Source organism: Drosophila elegans, unplaced genomic scaffold (assembly GCF_018152505.1).
Source record: "Drosophila elegans isolate 14027-0461.03 unplaced genomic scaffold, ASM1815250v1 contig_468, whole genome shotgun sequence".
Lineage (NCBI taxonomy): Eukaryota > Metazoa > Arthropoda > Insecta > Diptera > Drosophilidae > Drosophila > Drosophila elegans.
Genome location: NW_024545855.1, coordinates 2,728,173 through 2,744,122, shown reverse-complemented (window position 1 = coordinate 2,744,122; position 15,950 = coordinate 2,728,173). Strand labels below are relative to the sequence as shown.

Here is a 15,950-nt window from a genome sequence, read left to right as displayed (position 1 = left end):
CTTGTAAAGGACCTAGTAATGTTGAAGAAGAGTTATTTCTGGCGGTCGGAAGCTAGGATTTTCGAGAAATTAAGGTAGGTTATTAATTAATAACAAGTTATAAAGGGGGGAAGCTTTGGTCTCTAACAAAGTCTTAAAATGGGCAGTTGACCATGAAAGAGTCTCAGTCTGCAAGGTGGTTACAACACTAACACTTAGCCCTACCTTATTTACATGCAGGTGTGTGTGTTTGTGGCATTACTACCATTAGTAGTTTTCAGGGGTTACCTCTTTGTTCTTAATGATCTTAAAATTTGAAAGATTCTAAGATTATAAACAGAGTATCTAGAAAAAACACAGCGATCACCATGGTAACCAGTGTTCAGCTGTGTTTCTACTTTTCCCCATTCCGTCCCTTTACTTTCCCCCAAATCATAAGGTCTACAAATATTCATACCTAATTATAATGTGTGATAGTGTACGGAAGAGTGTGTGAAATACTACTGAGAAAAATCTACGTCGGAGAGCAGCTTTAAAAAAAGCTATGGGAATGAATCACATCGTTTGTTCGGTGCAAATAAGCCGTTAGTATGTTTTTGCACTCCGGTGACACTTGTTGGATTCTGTGCTCCCCTAAAATATAATACAATAAATACAATACAATCTTTAAAATGGACGAGGAACAAATGTGGAAGGGGTTCTTTTTCAAACTGCAGGAACTCAAGATGAATCCACCCACAGAACACGAACACCAGTAAGTTGGGTAAACAAATGAATCCATAAATTCAGACTCACACGCACACCTGTAGAAAAAAACTCAAAATTCACAGATGTATAGATATCGCAGGCATGTGTGCTGTTTCATTAGACAAATATGAACATTTTAGAGAAACTGGAACTGTGTCATCAGATAAATTAAAGATTATCATGTGGACCTATAATAATGTGTGCGTGAGACATCAAAAAGTGATGTAAGGAAACTCAAACCACAGATCGATTTTACAACCCACACTCTCGCTAATGTAAACATGACTCAATTTCAGGGAACTTTTCACTCCTCTTTAAATATATTCCATAATGTACTTTACTTTTCTGAATATTCATTATAATAATTATGACTAGCTTTTCTAATTAAAATTGTATGAAAGCATTTATTAATAGTCTCTTTTTTCCTTCAGATTACAAGATGGTGATGATGGATTCTTCGAAAAATTTGGATCCCTCTTGCGGCAAAAGTCACAAATAGATGAGAGTGTTTTGAAAAGTTCTTTAGCTCCTTTTGAGGAAAGTGGCAGTGGAGAGACAGAAGAATCCGACGAAAGTCCTGATGGAACCTCACAACTTGGCCAGGATCCGGAATGCATCAGCATCAATACCTTTGCGACAGATAGTGAACTGGCCTCGTCTCCTGAAATTGATAACTTTCTTGACACAACTCCTGTAATGAATGTAAGTTAACATTTAGAAACTGCGAACTGAGCTGACTAAGCACTTTGAAAAGCGAGTTAAGGTCAGTTGGGATCGTTATGATAAACGATCAACTATTTGTATTATAGATTATTATATATTCCAACTGGTACATCTAGATTCTACATCTAGATTTTCTATACATCTAGGTTATCCACATTATCTAAAGCTGTCTTAGAGCATTACATACCATTTCGATCGTGTCGATCTTTTCAGGGAATTTGTGTAAAAACTTTTTCTGTAAGTGACAACTGACAAATTTTATAATTCTTGGAAAGATACTATTCTTTTTGTTAAAACATTTGGTAAATGTTTCATTTGAGTTCTTGGATTTTTGTTAAACTCACTGTTTCGTTATAACATTTTTTAAATGTTTCATTTGAGTTGTTGGAAATTTCTGAAACACAAGGAATGACTAAACAATTTCTTGTTTTTTAGGGCTTGCATTGGTTTTATTATTTCAAGGCGAAAGTCTTACCCGTAATGACATGAAACATTAATCAAATCAATCATTATAGGCCGTGGCTGTTTTAAGAACGTTTGCCTTTTCTGGTATCCACTGCTGGAACTTGTATGATTAAAGATTGATTTATTTTAGTTCCGCATATAAAACTCCCCATTCACAAAAGTAATATAGTTACTTTTGGTAATATCATGGAGTAACCAATGCGTTTCACAGACAGGGGAACCCACCATGGGTTGTATTGGTGAATTTGGGGGCCTCCTAAGCCTGGTCACATTCACTCCATTATTTCTAGACCTGAATTGTTGCAAAACTTTCGTAATAGGTCAGTTTTCTAGCTTGCAGCGAAGCATAACAATCTCAGCAATGTTTTATCTTATACCAACATTTTGCTGCTTGCATGTTTGTCGTCTGGGAAGGTGTACAATAGTTTACTTGAACAGAAAAAATTAAGTCGTGTCCATAGAAACGGTTAAACAATAAACAAATGAACTTGCCAGAGGCCCATAGCATCGTATATATACCGACTGTATAAACAAACTGAATAATGTATACTGACAACATAAACAAACACTGCAAACATACAGACTGGCCAATTGAACGAGTGGAAAGCTAAATGTACTTTAGAAAATATATTTTTCATTACCACCTTGAGCTTTTTCCTTTTTGTATCCAAAAATAAAACATTTTCTCTTAAGATTGCTTTATTATTACTCACAAACACTTTGGCGGAATCGCCGTGTACATATGCACAAATACAGTAGGCGAAACGAAATCGAATTGAGCGCATACACTTTTTATCTCATGGTCAACGCCAAGATATTTCGGATATCGCTAAGATTTTCGAGACCGGACGCTATAGTACTTAGATACAGGCTCTTCCCCGAATCGGTTGGGTGTTGGGTCTAGTCGACTCTCGTGATATTTCCTCCGATTCCGGTCCAGACCAGAGATATGTGCGTCGCCTATTTTGAATTGTATATTTGCAAGAAAATATTTGCCACATAATTCGTGGAGTGATTTGTTAGTTACAGAATTCAAAAACATGAGCTACCTATCGTTACCACGTGTTCTGAGCAAGTTCGGATCGCAAAATCACAACCCGTCTAACCAAAATTCGAAAACCAATAGCCTTACCCGATCCAGAACGCGTACCGGATGCGACGATATCGGACTCAGACTCCCGAGAAAAGCATCCTCCACCCAGTCACTCAATCAGCCATTTGAGCGACGAACGAGCATATTGAATCGAAATGGAAGCATTTCTAGTCGACACTTTAGGGGCGTTCACAAGCATTTACTCGACTCACATGCCAAGGCGGTTTGCCATTCAATGACCGTAAGTAGATCTTAAAGATGCTGGCAGAGGGAATATTTAAATGAAACAGTTCATGTTTTGTAATGTTTTTGAGTTCTATAAAGGTAGATCGTAAAGTCCAGATAATAGAAATAATACAGATTACCAAAAAAAAAAAACAGTTACTATTTTTGTATGCTTTTGAACCCTTTTTAAGTAGGTTTTAAAGCCCACATAGTGGCAGGTGTTTTATAATACTTTGCTAGAGAACACATTCCAAAGAAAACATTTCATTTTTTTTTTATTTTTGAGTTCTATGTGTTTTATGCACATTGGCTAGGTAAACAAAGCGATTGTATAAGTTCATTGATTTCAAATTTGTTGTTGAGTCATTTGAGTTAAGTACTTCGGTTATTTCAGTCCGTGGATATATTTATTTATTTATATTTGAAAAAACTGAATCCATTTTTTTGGAAACTCATTTTTTTAAAGATTTTTCTTTATTTAAGCCACAGAAATATACTTTTCGAAAATGCGTCTTATCAATTTCCTAAGTTAATTTAATAAGATATTAAAATTTCATAATGTGAGAAAAATTAAATTCATTCGGAATGAAATTTTGTAATCTCAAGCAAACTTTTATGTGTGAAACTATGAACATAATTCTAAGAATTCCTTTTTAAATTTTCTTTAATACTTTTGTTTTTTACGTCACAAAAGAAAAATGTTGAAAATGCGTGCTATTAATTTAATAAAGTTGGGCGCTTTTATTATAGATAAGTGCCTAAAATGTTTATAATCAAATATGACATCAGTTGGGTCTGGTTTTGCGTTTTCTTTGTGACGTTTTTGTTTACATTTTGGTTTTCTGGAATTTGCTGATATTTCCTTAGGCTTTGACCTTTAGTGAAGAGATTTATTTCTATTTTTATTCGAATACAATTAATAGATTGGTTCTAGTTGTGATTGCCTTTTAGTGAAAGAGAATTTGTTGCATGTAATTAAATGGTGGCTAATAAGATAAAACTAATTATTTATAATTACTTTATTTTGCAGGTAACAGATCTGTATGAAGAGATTTTATTTGAAATTTACAACAACATTGGCTGTGAAAACAACGATCAGTGCATAAATAGTTTAATTGAATTTGTGCAGGATGCTTTCAAAATTCCAAACGCAACGCATTTGGAAATTTGTGAGGCGGCGAGACTTAAAGAACCACCCAATGTTAGACTAAATGTTGAGATAATAAAGGCCGAGAACTTAATGTCCAAGGATTCGAATGGCCTATCTGATCCGTTTGTAACCCTCTACTTAGAATCGAATAGTTCCCATCGATATAACTCATCTGTAAAGCCTGCCACATTAAATCCTATATGGGAGGAGCACTTTTCACTGTGAGTATTTAATGTCTTGCATTCAAAGCTTTTCTTAGAATTAATAATTCCTTTTCTTAAGGCCCATTACCGAAAATGCTCGGGACGAAGTTCTTATCGTTGAAGTCTGGTAAGCTTAATTAGAAAATATATATAATAATATAAAAATGCACTCATCAAAGTCAAGTTTTCTAAAATTCACTTAACTCGGAATAGTAGGTTAATGGTCTGAATCTAACTAACAAGAAGGTATGGCATCAAAAAACTCAGATTTCTTTTCCTATTTTTAGAAATTTTTTTTTGTAAAGTAGAGTGAGTAAAATGTTTTTGATAAATGATAATATAAGTGTAAAAAAATAAATGGTAAAATAAATGGGAATTTGTGGACATCGGAATATTTGCAAAAACATGTTCTAAATATATAATTGATTTCAAGCTATTTTTAAGTAAACAAATTATTCTTATAAAAGCTTTATTGGATTTGGATTGGATTTTAAGTTAAATATAAATTTGATTTAATGAAAAAATTAGCAGAATACCTTTTTTGTTTAGAATCCGATGTCTAATTGTTAGATTTCTTAATTAAAATAATAAATTGATTTTTTTTATTTTTTAGGGATTTCGATGCAGCGGAAACGGTTAAAGAAAAAGTTAATAAAATACTCGATGTCAAAGGAGTGAAGGGGCTTAGTAAGTTAATGAAGGAAATAGCTGTGACAGCTTCATCGGGAAAACATGACAATGAGTTAATAGGAAGAGCTGCAATTACACTAAAGGTAAGTAAAATATTTTGAAATTCCTAAAACTAAACTAAAAATTTTTTATTTCAAAAGTCTATTCCAGTTTCTGGCCTAACCGTTTGGTACAATCTTGAGAAAGGAAGCAAAGGCCGAAGTCGAGGATCACTTTTGGTGAATCTGGCTTTGAGTGCCGAAAAGAACAAAAGTGTAGCCGTGCAGGAGCATAAGAATTTGCTGAAACTGCTGCTGATGTACGAGCTGGAAACTTCGCAGGTGGCAAACTACTGGTGGAGCGGAAAGTTCAGTCCAAATGCCGAACTAATTCGATCCCAGCATGCTGCCCAGAGCGGGTTAACGCCCTTCGATTGTGCTTTAAGTCAATGGCATGCTTACAGCACCATCCATGAAACACACAAACTGAATTTCACCCTTTTCAACTCTATTCTGGATGTTGTGGTGCCAGTTATCACCTATATGCAGAACGATTCGGAGGATGTGAAAACATTCTGGGATGGAGTGAAGCGGCTGCTGCCCTCGTGCTTCGCAGTTCTACGGAAATTGAGGTCCAAGAACACCAGTGATAAGAACATAATAAAGGCACTCAATGAAGTGCTGGATATTCTTAAGAAGATTAAGGAATTGGAAGTGCCTGAAAGTGTAGATATTTTCCCCAAATCGGTTTACGGCTGGATCCACACAAACGATACGGGTGAATCGTGCAATATTGACACTGCCATCGAGGATGCCATCAATACGGGTACCAAAGAATGGCTGGAACATATAGTCGAGGGCAGCAGGCAATCCAAAAATAATGAGACCGATGACGAAAAGTTGCAATACGTTATAAAACTTATACAAATGGTACGCTCTGACCTCCAACGTGCAATGGAATTCTTTGATAAAATATTTTACCAGTAAGTTACGTTCATATATATATATATATTTATCAATGTCTTAAATCTTATTTCCCTATATCCGTTTCAGCAAAATTCAGCTTAACTATTCCGCAATCCTTTATTTATTTTACGACTCAAAACTTGCTGAAATTTGTAAATCCATTATAATAGAAGTGTGCAATAACATTAAGAGACTAGATGTGCCAGACGATCAATTCGAATATTTGCCCAACCTGGAGAATGTAAATATGGGTACTACATTATTCGAAGTTTATTTAATACTCAAGCGATATGTCACTATGGGTGAGTTGTAATAAAACTTCATCTCTATTAAATAATGATTATTTATTATGTTTAAAGGCGAATCCCTGTGTTCCGAAAGCCTGGAATTGGCCAACTTTTACCCCTGGTTCGAAAGGGGAGTTACTCACTGGCTCGATATCTCAATAATTAAGGCCTTAAGTCGTATTCAAAAAGCAATTGATTTGGATCAGCTGAAGGCTGTTGACGAAACAGTCAAATATAGTTCTTCGGCAGTAGATACACTTTCAATATTCTATCAAATCAAGATATTTTGGCAACAACTTGACTGGCCTGAAGTCGAGGGATCCTACATATTTGTAGCCAAAATTGTCAATGTAAGATGGAGAATGTACTTCAATTTGCTAATTTATTTAGTAATATATATATTTTTTCGTACAGGATCTTTGTCGGTGCTGCATATTTTATGCCCAACAGATGTCTCGCAGGGTTGAAAACATTAACATTGGTGATAATAACAAGAATTTTAGTAAGTGTATTTAGACAAATAAATGTATTTTTAAATAACTTTTTATAATTACAGCTTTATCCGAAGAGTGGTGCATAGCTATCAACAACATGGATTACATCCGCCAGACTTTACCCTCATTCATAAAGGTATATGATTTATTTCTTTAAGAACTAATGAAATGACACTTTAGATCTTTTAAATCTTTTACTTATACAAGGAACTCAGCATTGATGATATTATAAAGAGATTGGGAGAGTATCGTTCAAACTTAGAGGCTGAACGCTGCGCCAGCACCATAAAAACTGTAATCGAAAACGCATTAGACACGGAACGAAACCAGATCGTTGAGCTCATAGAGATTGTGGCTAGAAAAATGGCCCCGCCTATTAAACGATATTTGGCCGAAGGTGCTGAGGTCCTGGCCAAGGACTCGAACTCTATGGACCAGCTAATGATGTATTTGGAGGCCTCGTTGACCACGCTCTATGATACTCTTAATGAAATCAACTTTCAAAGAATATTGGACGGCATTTGGTCTGAGCTATCAATTATAATGTATGACCTTATACAATCAAATCTGGACGTAAGCGCTATTTTCTTTACCATCTGGCAATTTATAAATAATCTATTGTATTTCAGAAACGACGCCCACCAGCTTTCTTTCAAAATTTAAACAACACTCTTCAGACAATGATGGATTGTTTTAAAATGGGCAACATTGAATCTTCGGACGTAAAGATTTTGTCTGCAATTCAAAGTAGGCTAAGGCTTTATTCCCTGGAAACAGCAGATCTTATTCATCAGTATTATTTGGAGCGACTGGAAACGCAAAAGAGCCAAGAGTCGTCTCCCTATGGACAACTTACTATAACGGCTCAATTAACTGATTCCGGGTTATTGGTAAGACTTTAATGAATTTAATCCTTTAATTCTGTTTGCTTAAAATGTTGCATTCCATAGTTAACTATTTTAAATGCACGCAATCTGCTGCCAATGGATTCAAATGGCTCGGTCGATTCATTTGTGAAGGCTAGTTTCATGCCCACAAGCAGATTTAATGATATAATGACAGTGAAGACAAATGTTCACAATAAAAGTTGTTTTCCACTTTACGACCAGGAGTTTCGTATGTAAGTAATGGTTTAAATTTGAGAGGAAATGTATTCATATTTTTCTTAAATAGAAACTTGACTGAGCAGCAGCGAAATGATAAGAACAGCCTGATTTTATTCAGTATCAAGGATAAAGATTTATTTGGAATGTCCAGCCAATATATAGCAGAGTGCTATATATCATTCGAAGATCTCGAAGCAACACCAGGCGAACAAATAATGATGAATTTATCCAGACCGGAATATACAGGTATGTTTATCTGCTTCGTAGTGTATAAATAGGTGGAAATAAATATAGCATATCTCTTTCAGATTCCGATTCATTGCGAGCTCTGGAATACAGATTAGGTGATAAGCAGGCCAAGGATTTCCTTAAAAAATTGAAAAACCGATCCTTCTCTTAAATTACAAATTGTTGACCATACTATGTTGTGAAAAAAAGCAATAAATTATATTTTTTTACGGCTTTCAACTACGAAATAAAATAAAACAAAAAATGCGTATTTTTTGGGTGAAAGCACTAGCCATTTTTCTTTAGAGTTCGTTTGTAATTTTGAATAGTCATTTGATTATCTGATAAACAGGACAGGATAGGACGTCTAATACAAATTAAAAAACCGATCCATACTCTTTTAAATTACAATACTATGTTGTGAAAAAAACAATGAAATATAGTAAGTACGGCTCTTAAACTAAGAAACCAAGGATAATATTTTTAAATTCGTATTATTTTGGTACAAGTATCAGCCAAATTCCTGTTTAAATAAAACACTCATACTTTTGACAATTATTTACTTTTATTGGAACAAAAACCAACACGGTACTTTAGGTATAAATACATAACACTCACTTTTTACGATTTAAGAGTTATTTTTAGATCTGTTGTTATAAATAATAATTAAACGGTATTTGTATTAAATTAATTATTCGTATAGGGTTTGATTTACGCGCACGTGAAACAACAATACGTGGATGGCAAAAACTACTATGGCTTAAGTTTCTGCCGTTGTGCTTTATTGACGGCGACGTGTGTTGCGTTGCTTATCGAAACGCATTTCCATTTCTTCAAGAACCTTTGGAGTGTAGCGTACTACCAGCTTGACAGATCCAACAGCCTGCTTTAACAGTTCTACTGCCTTTTCGTGATTTTCTCCTTCAACAGACTGAAATAATGGAATTGTTATCTTATAAGTCAAGAGCATTTGAAGTCAAATAAATTGCCACACTTGACTTACCACACCATTTACAGATAGAAGTTGATCCCCTCTTTTTAAACCTCCATGCCTATCAGCAACTCCTCCAGGTATTATACGAGATATATAGATTGGTGAATTTTGCTCCTTGCCTCCCATTACATTGAAACCTAGGCCTGTAAAGAATCAAATCATGTTGTAAATGTTGTTAAATAGTAAAAAGATCTCTTGGATAAATAACTTCGTATTTATAAAGCTATTCTGAGATGATTTCTCATCCCCATTTCCCAGTTAATAGTATTTAAGTTTAGTTCTTTGTTAGTTTCTTAGTTAGTAAGATGGCGGATTCCATAAGTTATTAATTTGTTTAAGTTAAAAACCCAAGTCCCGGGTACAATATCTACATTTATATTTCTGTATATGTACAATATAGGGGAACTCTCTCCGATTTTAGAATATTTTCGTATGCAGTTGCAGTTTATGAAGCTAAGGATTTCTTCCTTAGTTCCTTATAGAGAAAAGAGGTTTTCCTATAGCTTAGTTAGATGGCGGATTCTTAGGTGATAGGGGCGTGGGCGTGGCTTACCCTCCTCTGTCTTGGGCAGTTCCACAACCCGGGGATGTGCATGACCCTCGCTGGCGGCGAAGGCGGCCACAGTGGCCTTGGCAGTGGCGGAGGCTCTTACGTCTTGGGAGCCCTGGATGTCGACAGTCTCGTAGACGTGCTCGTACACCTCCCGCACGGAGGTCATGAAGTCGGAGTTGAGAACCTTTTGCAGGGCAGCCAGTTTTGTTGTGGGAAAATCACCACTGGCCTGCAGTTTTTCCAGCAGCTCTATCGATCTTTTGACATCTGGAATTTTGAGGGTTTAAAAGCATGCACCATACAGTCATGCCTTGATTTAGTATTACTTACCCCTAGACAGAGTCAGTGGTTCTGTATTATCGGCCATAATGTGGCAGAATTTCAATAAATCTAATAAAATTAACCTGACCTGAAATACAATTCTTAAGTGCTGAAAATAATGTGACCGTAAGACCTCAATGCCATAAACGCCATTTTATGACTAAAGGTATTTTATGAAATTTACGTTCATGGTCGTACTTTTTTGTGTTGACATTATTTACTTCGTCTTTTTTATAAAACTTAGGAAAAAGAGGGTTTATTAATTAAAATGAGTTTGCCGGCAGCACTTTTACAGCGTCTAAAAAAGCGTGGACTTGTTACGAAACAATCGGGTAAATATAAACACCTAGTAAAGTACAACATTACTCGGCTTAAATAATTTATTATTGGGCGTACATAAAGTAAAAAATAAGTTAATATGAACATAGCGTACATAAAGTAATTTATTATACGATGTATATATTGATAACTATTAAAATATCAGAAACTTCAAAAGAAATTATATTTATACGTAGAAAGTATATGTATATATTTTAGAACTACCAATAACAATCAAAATATTCCTTTCTCTTTAGGAACGACGCCCATATCAGAAGCTATAGAAGAGATTATAGCCGAAAACTACGACGACGATGACAAGAGTGGTCCGTATCCATACAAGGAGGACCTGGCCCCGGAACCCAAGCGTAGGACCGTCGAGGAGCAGTTCTGGTCGCACCGCATCAAGGAGCGAATCGGCGTGAATGAGTCCTACCATGGATACAAGCTGTGCCCCAACAAGTACAACATCTACCACAAGTGCTCCTTGTACTGCGTGAACAAGTTCAATAGCTCCCCGCACTCCGGACCAAGCCATAAGTATCTGAAGCGCTACAAGAGATTGCTGCGAAAGTATCCAATGGAGGCGGGCTGGAAGGATATATACGACAAGGGCTGCAAGGCATATTACTTTTATAACTCGACAACCCAGAGTGTTTCGTGGCTACCGCCATCGCACCCAAAAGCTCGGATCACCAACAGTGCCGCCGTATTTCGCCGGCAATTGGCCAATTCCAATGATGAATTCGATTTCGACTCCGGCAGCTTGGTCCTGCCCAAATCTTCTGGCCTAAATGAACCCAATGAGCCAGAGAACGCATTCTTTGTACCCCCCAAGAAGCAAAAATCAAGGGACTTGGATCGAAAACTTCAACGAAGGCGGCGAAATGATAATTAGGATAGCAAACTGTATACTATAATTTTTGCTTTTGCAAATAAAGAAATATAATAAGTACTATTATAATTGTCAGCCCTCTCAACAATACCCTTCTTCATAAGGTTTAAAAATGTACACTCTGCTTTATTGAATTGCTAGCTTAAGACAATGAATGTGGTGGTGCCGCGAAACAATTAAATCGAAGGAACCGGGAATTTCATCAAAGAAGCAACTCGATAAAATCTGTGTCACACGAGTCGGGGAATATGTTTAATTTGATTTTGAGGCGGCGATTAAAGCCCTCAACATGAGGATGCGGTGGACACACTTTCACCAAACGATGTGCTATGTGTAGTGTTTTAACCAGGTTTTACATATATATTGGTGAAAGATCAATATTATTTGGGTTTATTTCAAGGTGCGCTTTCCCTTAACAACAACCGGTCGGTTTCTTATGTAGCCCTTGCGTCGCTTCGAGTTCTGTAAATATATATACTTTAGTGTTGTAATTGATTAAAATTATGTAGAATTCTACCTTTCTAGAGATAAAGTTTGCTGGAGGAATCGTTCTCTCCTTGGTTTTCAGGGACGGTCTATTGAACTCGTGCGGCTTCTTAACCCTATAGATGCGAACAAGCCAGTGTTCCGTTGTATAGGCCTCTTCCAGGTAGGTCAGGTCAAAGTCTTTATTGCCGATGACTGCGTTACGAGTGCGGTCATATCCCGATGGTCCTCTGAAAAAAGTGTGTTTAGTAAGGCAATTCATTTGCACTCATATTGCCATCCTACCTGTAGTCCAGTTTCAAGTCCCCGAATCTGTAGTAACTCAATTTGTACATAAGGCAGTTAAGTAGAGCCGGAGCACCTTCGGCATCCACCCTGAATTCACCGCGGTCCGTAAAATAATCACTCTCCTTGATATCCTTGGGATGCTCGCCTTCGGCGATTCGCACCATCCAGAGGAACTTGTTGATGTCATCGCCAGAGTAGCCAATGACACCGCCAAAGATCACCAGGACGTAGTCCACGTCAAGAGAGGTCATAATTTCGTAGGATTTTTCCTCGGTCGAAGACATTGCCTTGCCAACGAGCGCTATGTGACTATTGTTCCACGTATTATTGTCCACTAGAGTGGTTCTGTTTGCCATCCCTGCTATCTGGTATCCGTAATCCCACCACGACATAACGCGGGCATCATCAGCGGTGTTCTGGGAGAGCCAGTAGTATGCCTCCCTGAAGTCGTCCAAAATGTTGCGAGACCTAAAGGAGAAATGGTTAGAGAGTGCTATATATAACAGGGTAATATTTTACTTACCCATCTTGGCTGTTGTGGAAAGCAAGCACAATGGAGGGGCTGGAGTAGGCATTGCTGGTTACCCAGGTGCAGTGAACAGCGAACATCATCAGAAGCATTAGAACGGCCAAAATAACAATACTCTTCAGGTTCGAGCTGATGCCAGTGTCCTGCTGGGCATCATGTTTAGTGCGGTGCTTCAGTTTTCCAGCCTGCAAATGTGTGTTTGTTAAAACAAAACTACAAAGTCTTCTGCAACAATCACTAACCTTATCGTACAGAGTCTTTTTCTCAATGGATTCCTCGGCTTCGTCCGTTTCGGTGGCCGTGGTTATGGCTGTGCCCATGCGCTTAGATGAATCCTCTTGCAGGAAGACGTCCAACAGGCCCGAAAAGGCCACTCCAGCCAGCATGCAGACAACAGGCGTGAGGGTCAGCATCAAACGCACCATTACGCCGGCAAAGTAGACAGCACTGATGGCGTACAGGACGACGAAGACGCGCTCATCGTTGATCTGCTTGATGCAGTACCACACGCCAACGGGAAAGGCGCAGACCAGGATGTGGAGATCGAAGAAGAACGAGAACCAGGTCGTCGGCTGATGCTCCGAAACGGAGGCAATGATGGGAATGTGGATCTTAGCGTACCCGGTGTCCCACAGCGAGTAGAAACGTCCGCTCCAGGGTGCCACAACACCCAGCATGGTGAGCACTACGACGGCCACGAAGACGCCAACGCCCACCAGCAGTCCGCCGACGATGAACAGCTTGCGGAACTCGTGACGGGACAGCACGGACTGCAGATGCCGCAAGGTGGCCACGGCCATCAGGAGCACAAAGACGCCCAGGGCAGCCATGTGCTCGCTGGTGCGAATCGGCTGGAATCCCACGAAGGGGATCTGCATGGAGAAGAGCAGTCCGAGGATGTAGAAGGTACTGTAGCTGGTCAGCAGGCGCGGTGAGTAGCGGCCCATGATGAGCAGCACGAAGACGTGCAGCGGGATCAGGTTGATGATGAACACGTAGCCACCCCAGGCGGAGACCATGTAGAAGTAGGACAGGGCAGCGGCGGCGGACCAGAAAACGGAGCCCGTCTTCACGGAGCGCACCCACAGGAAGTACGTGAACTGGAGGGCGAAGATGGCGATGCCCTCGTTGTCATACGATCCGGCCACGGATCTGCTGATGTAGCCAGGCACGATGGCGATGAAGCTGGCTGCGAACAGGCCGGCTCCAGCAGACCACAGTTCCTTCGTAAGCAGATACGTGGAGATGGAGGTCAAACCACTGAAGACCGGTGCCAGGAACACGCAGATGTCGCGAATGTGGACCGGAATGTTGAGCACATGCAGCAGCCAATGGATTCCGCCGGAGGTGATCATCAGGCCAGGGTACACCGTGCCGCCGACAATCCTGCCCAGTGGGTACCAGGCCCGCTCGTCGAACCAGTTGAGGAAGTTGTACCACCCATTCTGCACCATGTAGGCGGTGGCCCGGTAATTAAACCACGGATCAAATTCATGGATTATCGACTCGAAGCGGATTACGGCGAAGAGGCGAGAGGAAAAGCCGGCCAGCCAGGCAATTAGCAGGATGGCGAAGGTTATCAGGCTGCTGTAGCCAGCCACCTTGCTGTTCAGCATCTTTGGCGTCCGATTCATTTCCCGATTCCAGCCCAGTTACTCGAAAATTATAACCGATCCTAAATGCAACGACACATTCTTTGCTTAGACACGTAGTCTAAAAAAAAATTGCCGGGTAGACTGCCAACTCGTGTGAATGTTGACTATCGATAGTTATATCTATTTTAAGGAACTGTGGAATGGAATGGTGGAAGTTTAAGTTGTTTTAGAAGTTTTTAAAATGGAAAATGTCACATTTATATTGTATAAACTACATAGTTTTTAAATTTATATATTTCGAAAACCTATTCCCTTTGAATCTGTTTAAATTCCGTATGTAACGATATGTATTTAACAATCTTTAATTCTCTCATCTCTAATCAGAAATGAACTAGTTCAATAAACTAATTCTCATTCGATGCCCTGGAAAGTCGCCGAATTAAAACAAAATTAAAAATCAACATGAATAATGGAAATACTAAACGTTTGCCAAAGAAACTAAGCGTTTCTAAAAAGCCAGCGGTCACTGTGAATTCGCCTTTGGCAAAATATCCTTTACAAACAATAAGATTAATATTGTGTTTACATTTTTAGCCGGTGTTTACCACACTTTTTGTTGGTCTAATATATAATAATAATTTAATTCAACTTCTAGCTACCTGGTTTCCTTAACCAAAACTATACGTATGACTCCTCAGGAACCTTGACCTGTATAATTTGCAGGATTCCCATCAAGCCTACTGTTTGGAAGGTCCACATCAACTCGAAGCAACACAAAACAAATGTTGATCAAGCCAAGCAGAATAAGCAAATAGAAAAACCAGTAGTTACAACTATTTCTACCAAGGAATCACCTGCCAAATCTTCTCCTGTCACCAAATCCACCACTCACCAAGATAAAACTCCACAAACGAGCCTAGAGCAGGACTCTCCTATTATTCAAGAGAAAACCTCTCAAACAAACACGAGCAATAAGCCAGCTACAACTGAATTAGTTTCCGAAAAACTGCCAGAAAAGTTTTTCGACGAGGATAAAACCAGTAAATCAGAAGCTGCCCGTCTTCAGGACGAAGAATGGCAACGATTTCAGCAGGAGATTAAGAAAGCTGCCACAGAATCCAGCGTCATCGTAGCCGACGAGCAGGAGGACATCAATCTCAAGAGGCACATCAAGGAAATAGACGAACAGATCGATAATTGGAAGCGGTTCATCAAAATAAATGATCAGAAAACTTTGCTCTTGAATAAAAAGCGGAGAGTTAATCCCAGAGTAGAAATAGACCCCCAATTAAGTTCCAGTGAAGAAGACTGCAGTGTTGATGATTTGTACGACTGGCGAACGAAAAACTTGCACAGATAAAAGTTGCACTTATTAAAATGTTATTTCTAAACCGCACCAAAATTCGCTTTTTATAATCTGTTAAAGATCAATCGAAGGGGTATTATCTTACAATTTAATTAATATATGAGAAAATAGTAATATTAGAGTCGTTTTATTTCAAATGAATTTTTGGTACTATGAATTTATGAAATTTAAATTAAAAAGTAGCCAGAAACTGATTTTCTAAGCTAAAACTGTTGCTGTATTACTCTGGTAAATATTTATACAAAATATTAACAGTTTTTTTAAATTTGAA

At 38.4% G+C, this 15,950-nt stretch overlaps 5 protein-coding genes across 7 annotated transcripts; 3 read left to right on the top strand and 2 right to left on the bottom strand.

Annotated features, from left to right (window-relative positions):
- The first annotated feature begins 3 nt into the window (after positions 1–3).
- Positions 4–8,574, top strand: LOC108144005 (protein unc-13 homolog 4B). 3 transcript variants are annotated; one of them, XM_017268627.2, is made up of 15 exons: positions 4–74; positions 1,158–1,428; positions 4,263–4,603; positions 4,665–4,712; positions 5,199–5,358; positions 5,416–6,236; positions 6,307–6,521; positions 6,579–6,856; positions 6,921–7,008; positions 7,063–7,136; positions 7,208–7,573; positions 7,630–7,890; positions 7,951–8,120; positions 8,174–8,352; positions 8,415–8,574. In XM_017268627.2, exons 1-15 carry the CDS (start codon positions 19–21, stop codon positions 8,504–8,506), a joined length of 3,420 nt encoding a protein of 1,139 aa, XP_017124116.1. In that variant the 5' UTR covers positions 4–18; the 3' UTR covers positions 8,507–8,574. The 3 variants fall into 3 exon arrangements, with proteins under 3 accessions (XP_017124116.1, XP_017124115.1, XP_017124117.1); XM_017268626.2 differs by lacking the exon at positions 4–74 and adding an exon at positions 579–733; XM_017268628.2 differs by lacking the exons at positions 4–74; positions 1,158–1,428 and adding an exon at positions 2,782–3,248.
- Positions 8,575–8,880: 306 nt separating this feature from the next.
- LOC108143767 (protein lin-7 homolog C) lies at positions 8,881–10,327 on the bottom strand. Its single transcript, XM_017268296.2, has 4 exons — positions 10,212–10,327; positions 9,882–10,148; positions 9,338–9,471; positions 8,881–9,265 (listed from the first exon to the last, which is right to left on the bottom strand). The coding sequence occupies exons 1-4, from the start codon at positions 10,246–10,248 to the stop codon at positions 9,116–9,118; spliced, it is 588 nt and encodes a 195-aa protein (XP_017123785.1). The 5' UTR covers positions 10,249–10,327; the 3' UTR covers positions 8,881–9,115.
- Positions 10,328–10,392: 65 nt separating this feature from the next.
- LOC108143987 lies at positions 10,393–11,484 on the top strand. Its single transcript, XM_017268601.1, has 2 exons — positions 10,393–10,534; positions 10,778–11,484. Exons 1-2 carry the CDS (start codon positions 10,471–10,473, stop codon positions 11,416–11,418), a joined length of 705 nt encoding a protein of 234 aa, XP_017124090.1. The 5' UTR covers positions 10,393–10,470; the 3' UTR covers positions 11,419–11,484.
- A 31-nt stretch (positions 11,485–11,515) lies between these two features.
- LOC108143985 (dolichyl-diphosphooligosaccharide--protein glycosyltransferase subunit STT3B) lies at positions 11,516–14,442 on the bottom strand. Its single transcript, XM_017268599.2, has 5 exons — positions 12,961–14,442; positions 12,713–12,903; positions 12,187–12,657; positions 11,933–12,131; positions 11,516–11,877 (listed from the first exon to the last, which is right to left on the bottom strand). Exons 1-5 carry the CDS (start codon positions 14,350–14,352, stop codon positions 11,806–11,808), a joined length of 2,325 nt encoding a protein of 774 aa, XP_017124088.1. The 5' UTR covers positions 14,353–14,442; the 3' UTR covers positions 11,516–11,805.
- A 275-nt stretch (positions 14,443–14,717) lies between these two features.
- On the top strand, positions 14,718–15,793 carry LOC108143986 (zinc finger protein 830). Its single transcript, XM_017268600.2, has 2 exons — positions 14,718–14,861; positions 14,998–15,793. The coding sequence occupies exons 1-2, from the start codon at positions 14,776–14,778 to the stop codon at positions 15,671–15,673; spliced, it is 762 nt and encodes a 253-aa protein (XP_017124089.1). The 5' UTR covers positions 14,718–14,775; the 3' UTR covers positions 15,674–15,793.
- Positions 15,794–15,950: the final 157 nt, after the last annotated feature.

Excerpts from the sequence above, each read along its gene's own strand:
- LOC108144005 (XM_017268626.2), top strand. The coding sequence starts at position 651 with ATGGACGAGGAACAAATGTGGAAGGGGTTCTTTTTCAAACTGCAGGAA. Across the intron at positions 734-1,157 it reads CCCACAGAACACGAACACCA|ATTACAAGATGGTGATGATG; the intron begins GTAAGTTGGGTA and ends TTTTTCCTTCAG. Across the intron at positions 8,121-8,173 it reads TACGACCAGGAGTTTCGTAT|AAACTTGACTGAGCAGCAGC; the intron begins GTAAGTAATGGT and ends TTTCTTAAATAG.
- LOC108143767 (XM_017268296.2), bottom strand. The coding sequence starts at position 10,248 with ATGGCCGATAATACAGAACCACTGACTCTGTCTAGGG. Across the intron at positions 9,472-9,881 it reads ACTGCCCAAGACAGAGGAGG|GCCTAGGTTTCAATGTAATG; the intron begins GTAAGCCACGCC and ends GATTCTTTACAG. Across the intron at positions 9,266-9,337 it reads TTCTATCTGTAAATGGTGTG|TCTGTTGAAGGAGAAAATCA; the intron begins GTAAGTCAAGTG and ends CCATTATTTCAG.
- LOC108143987 (XM_017268601.1), top strand. The coding sequence starts at position 10,471 with ATGAGTTTGCCGGCAGCACTTTTACAGCGTCTAAAAAAGCGTGGACTT. Across the intron at positions 10,535-10,777 it reads ACTTGTTACGAAACAATCGG|GAACGACGCCCATATCAGAA; the intron begins GTAAATATAAAC and ends CTTTCTCTTTAG.
- LOC108143985 (XM_017268599.2), bottom strand. The coding sequence starts at position 14,352 with ATGAATCGGACGCCAAAGATGCTGAACAGCAAGGTGGCTGGCTACAGC. Across the intron at positions 12,658-12,712 it reads TTCCACAACAGCCAAGATGG|GTCTCGCAACATTTTGGACG; the intron begins GTAAGTAAAATA and ends TTTCTCCTTTAG. Across the intron at positions 11,878-11,932 it reads CAAACTTTATCTCTAGAAAG|AACTCGAAGCGACGCAAGGG; the intron begins GTAGAATTCTAC and ends ATATATTTACAG.
- LOC108143986 (XM_017268600.2), top strand. The coding sequence starts at position 14,776 with ATGAATAATGGAAATACTAAACGTTTGCCAAAGAAACTAAGCGTTTCT. Across the intron at positions 14,862-14,997 it reads GTGAATTCGCCTTTGGCAAA|GTATGACTCCTCAGGAACCT; the intron begins ATATCCTTTACA and ends CCAAAACTATAC.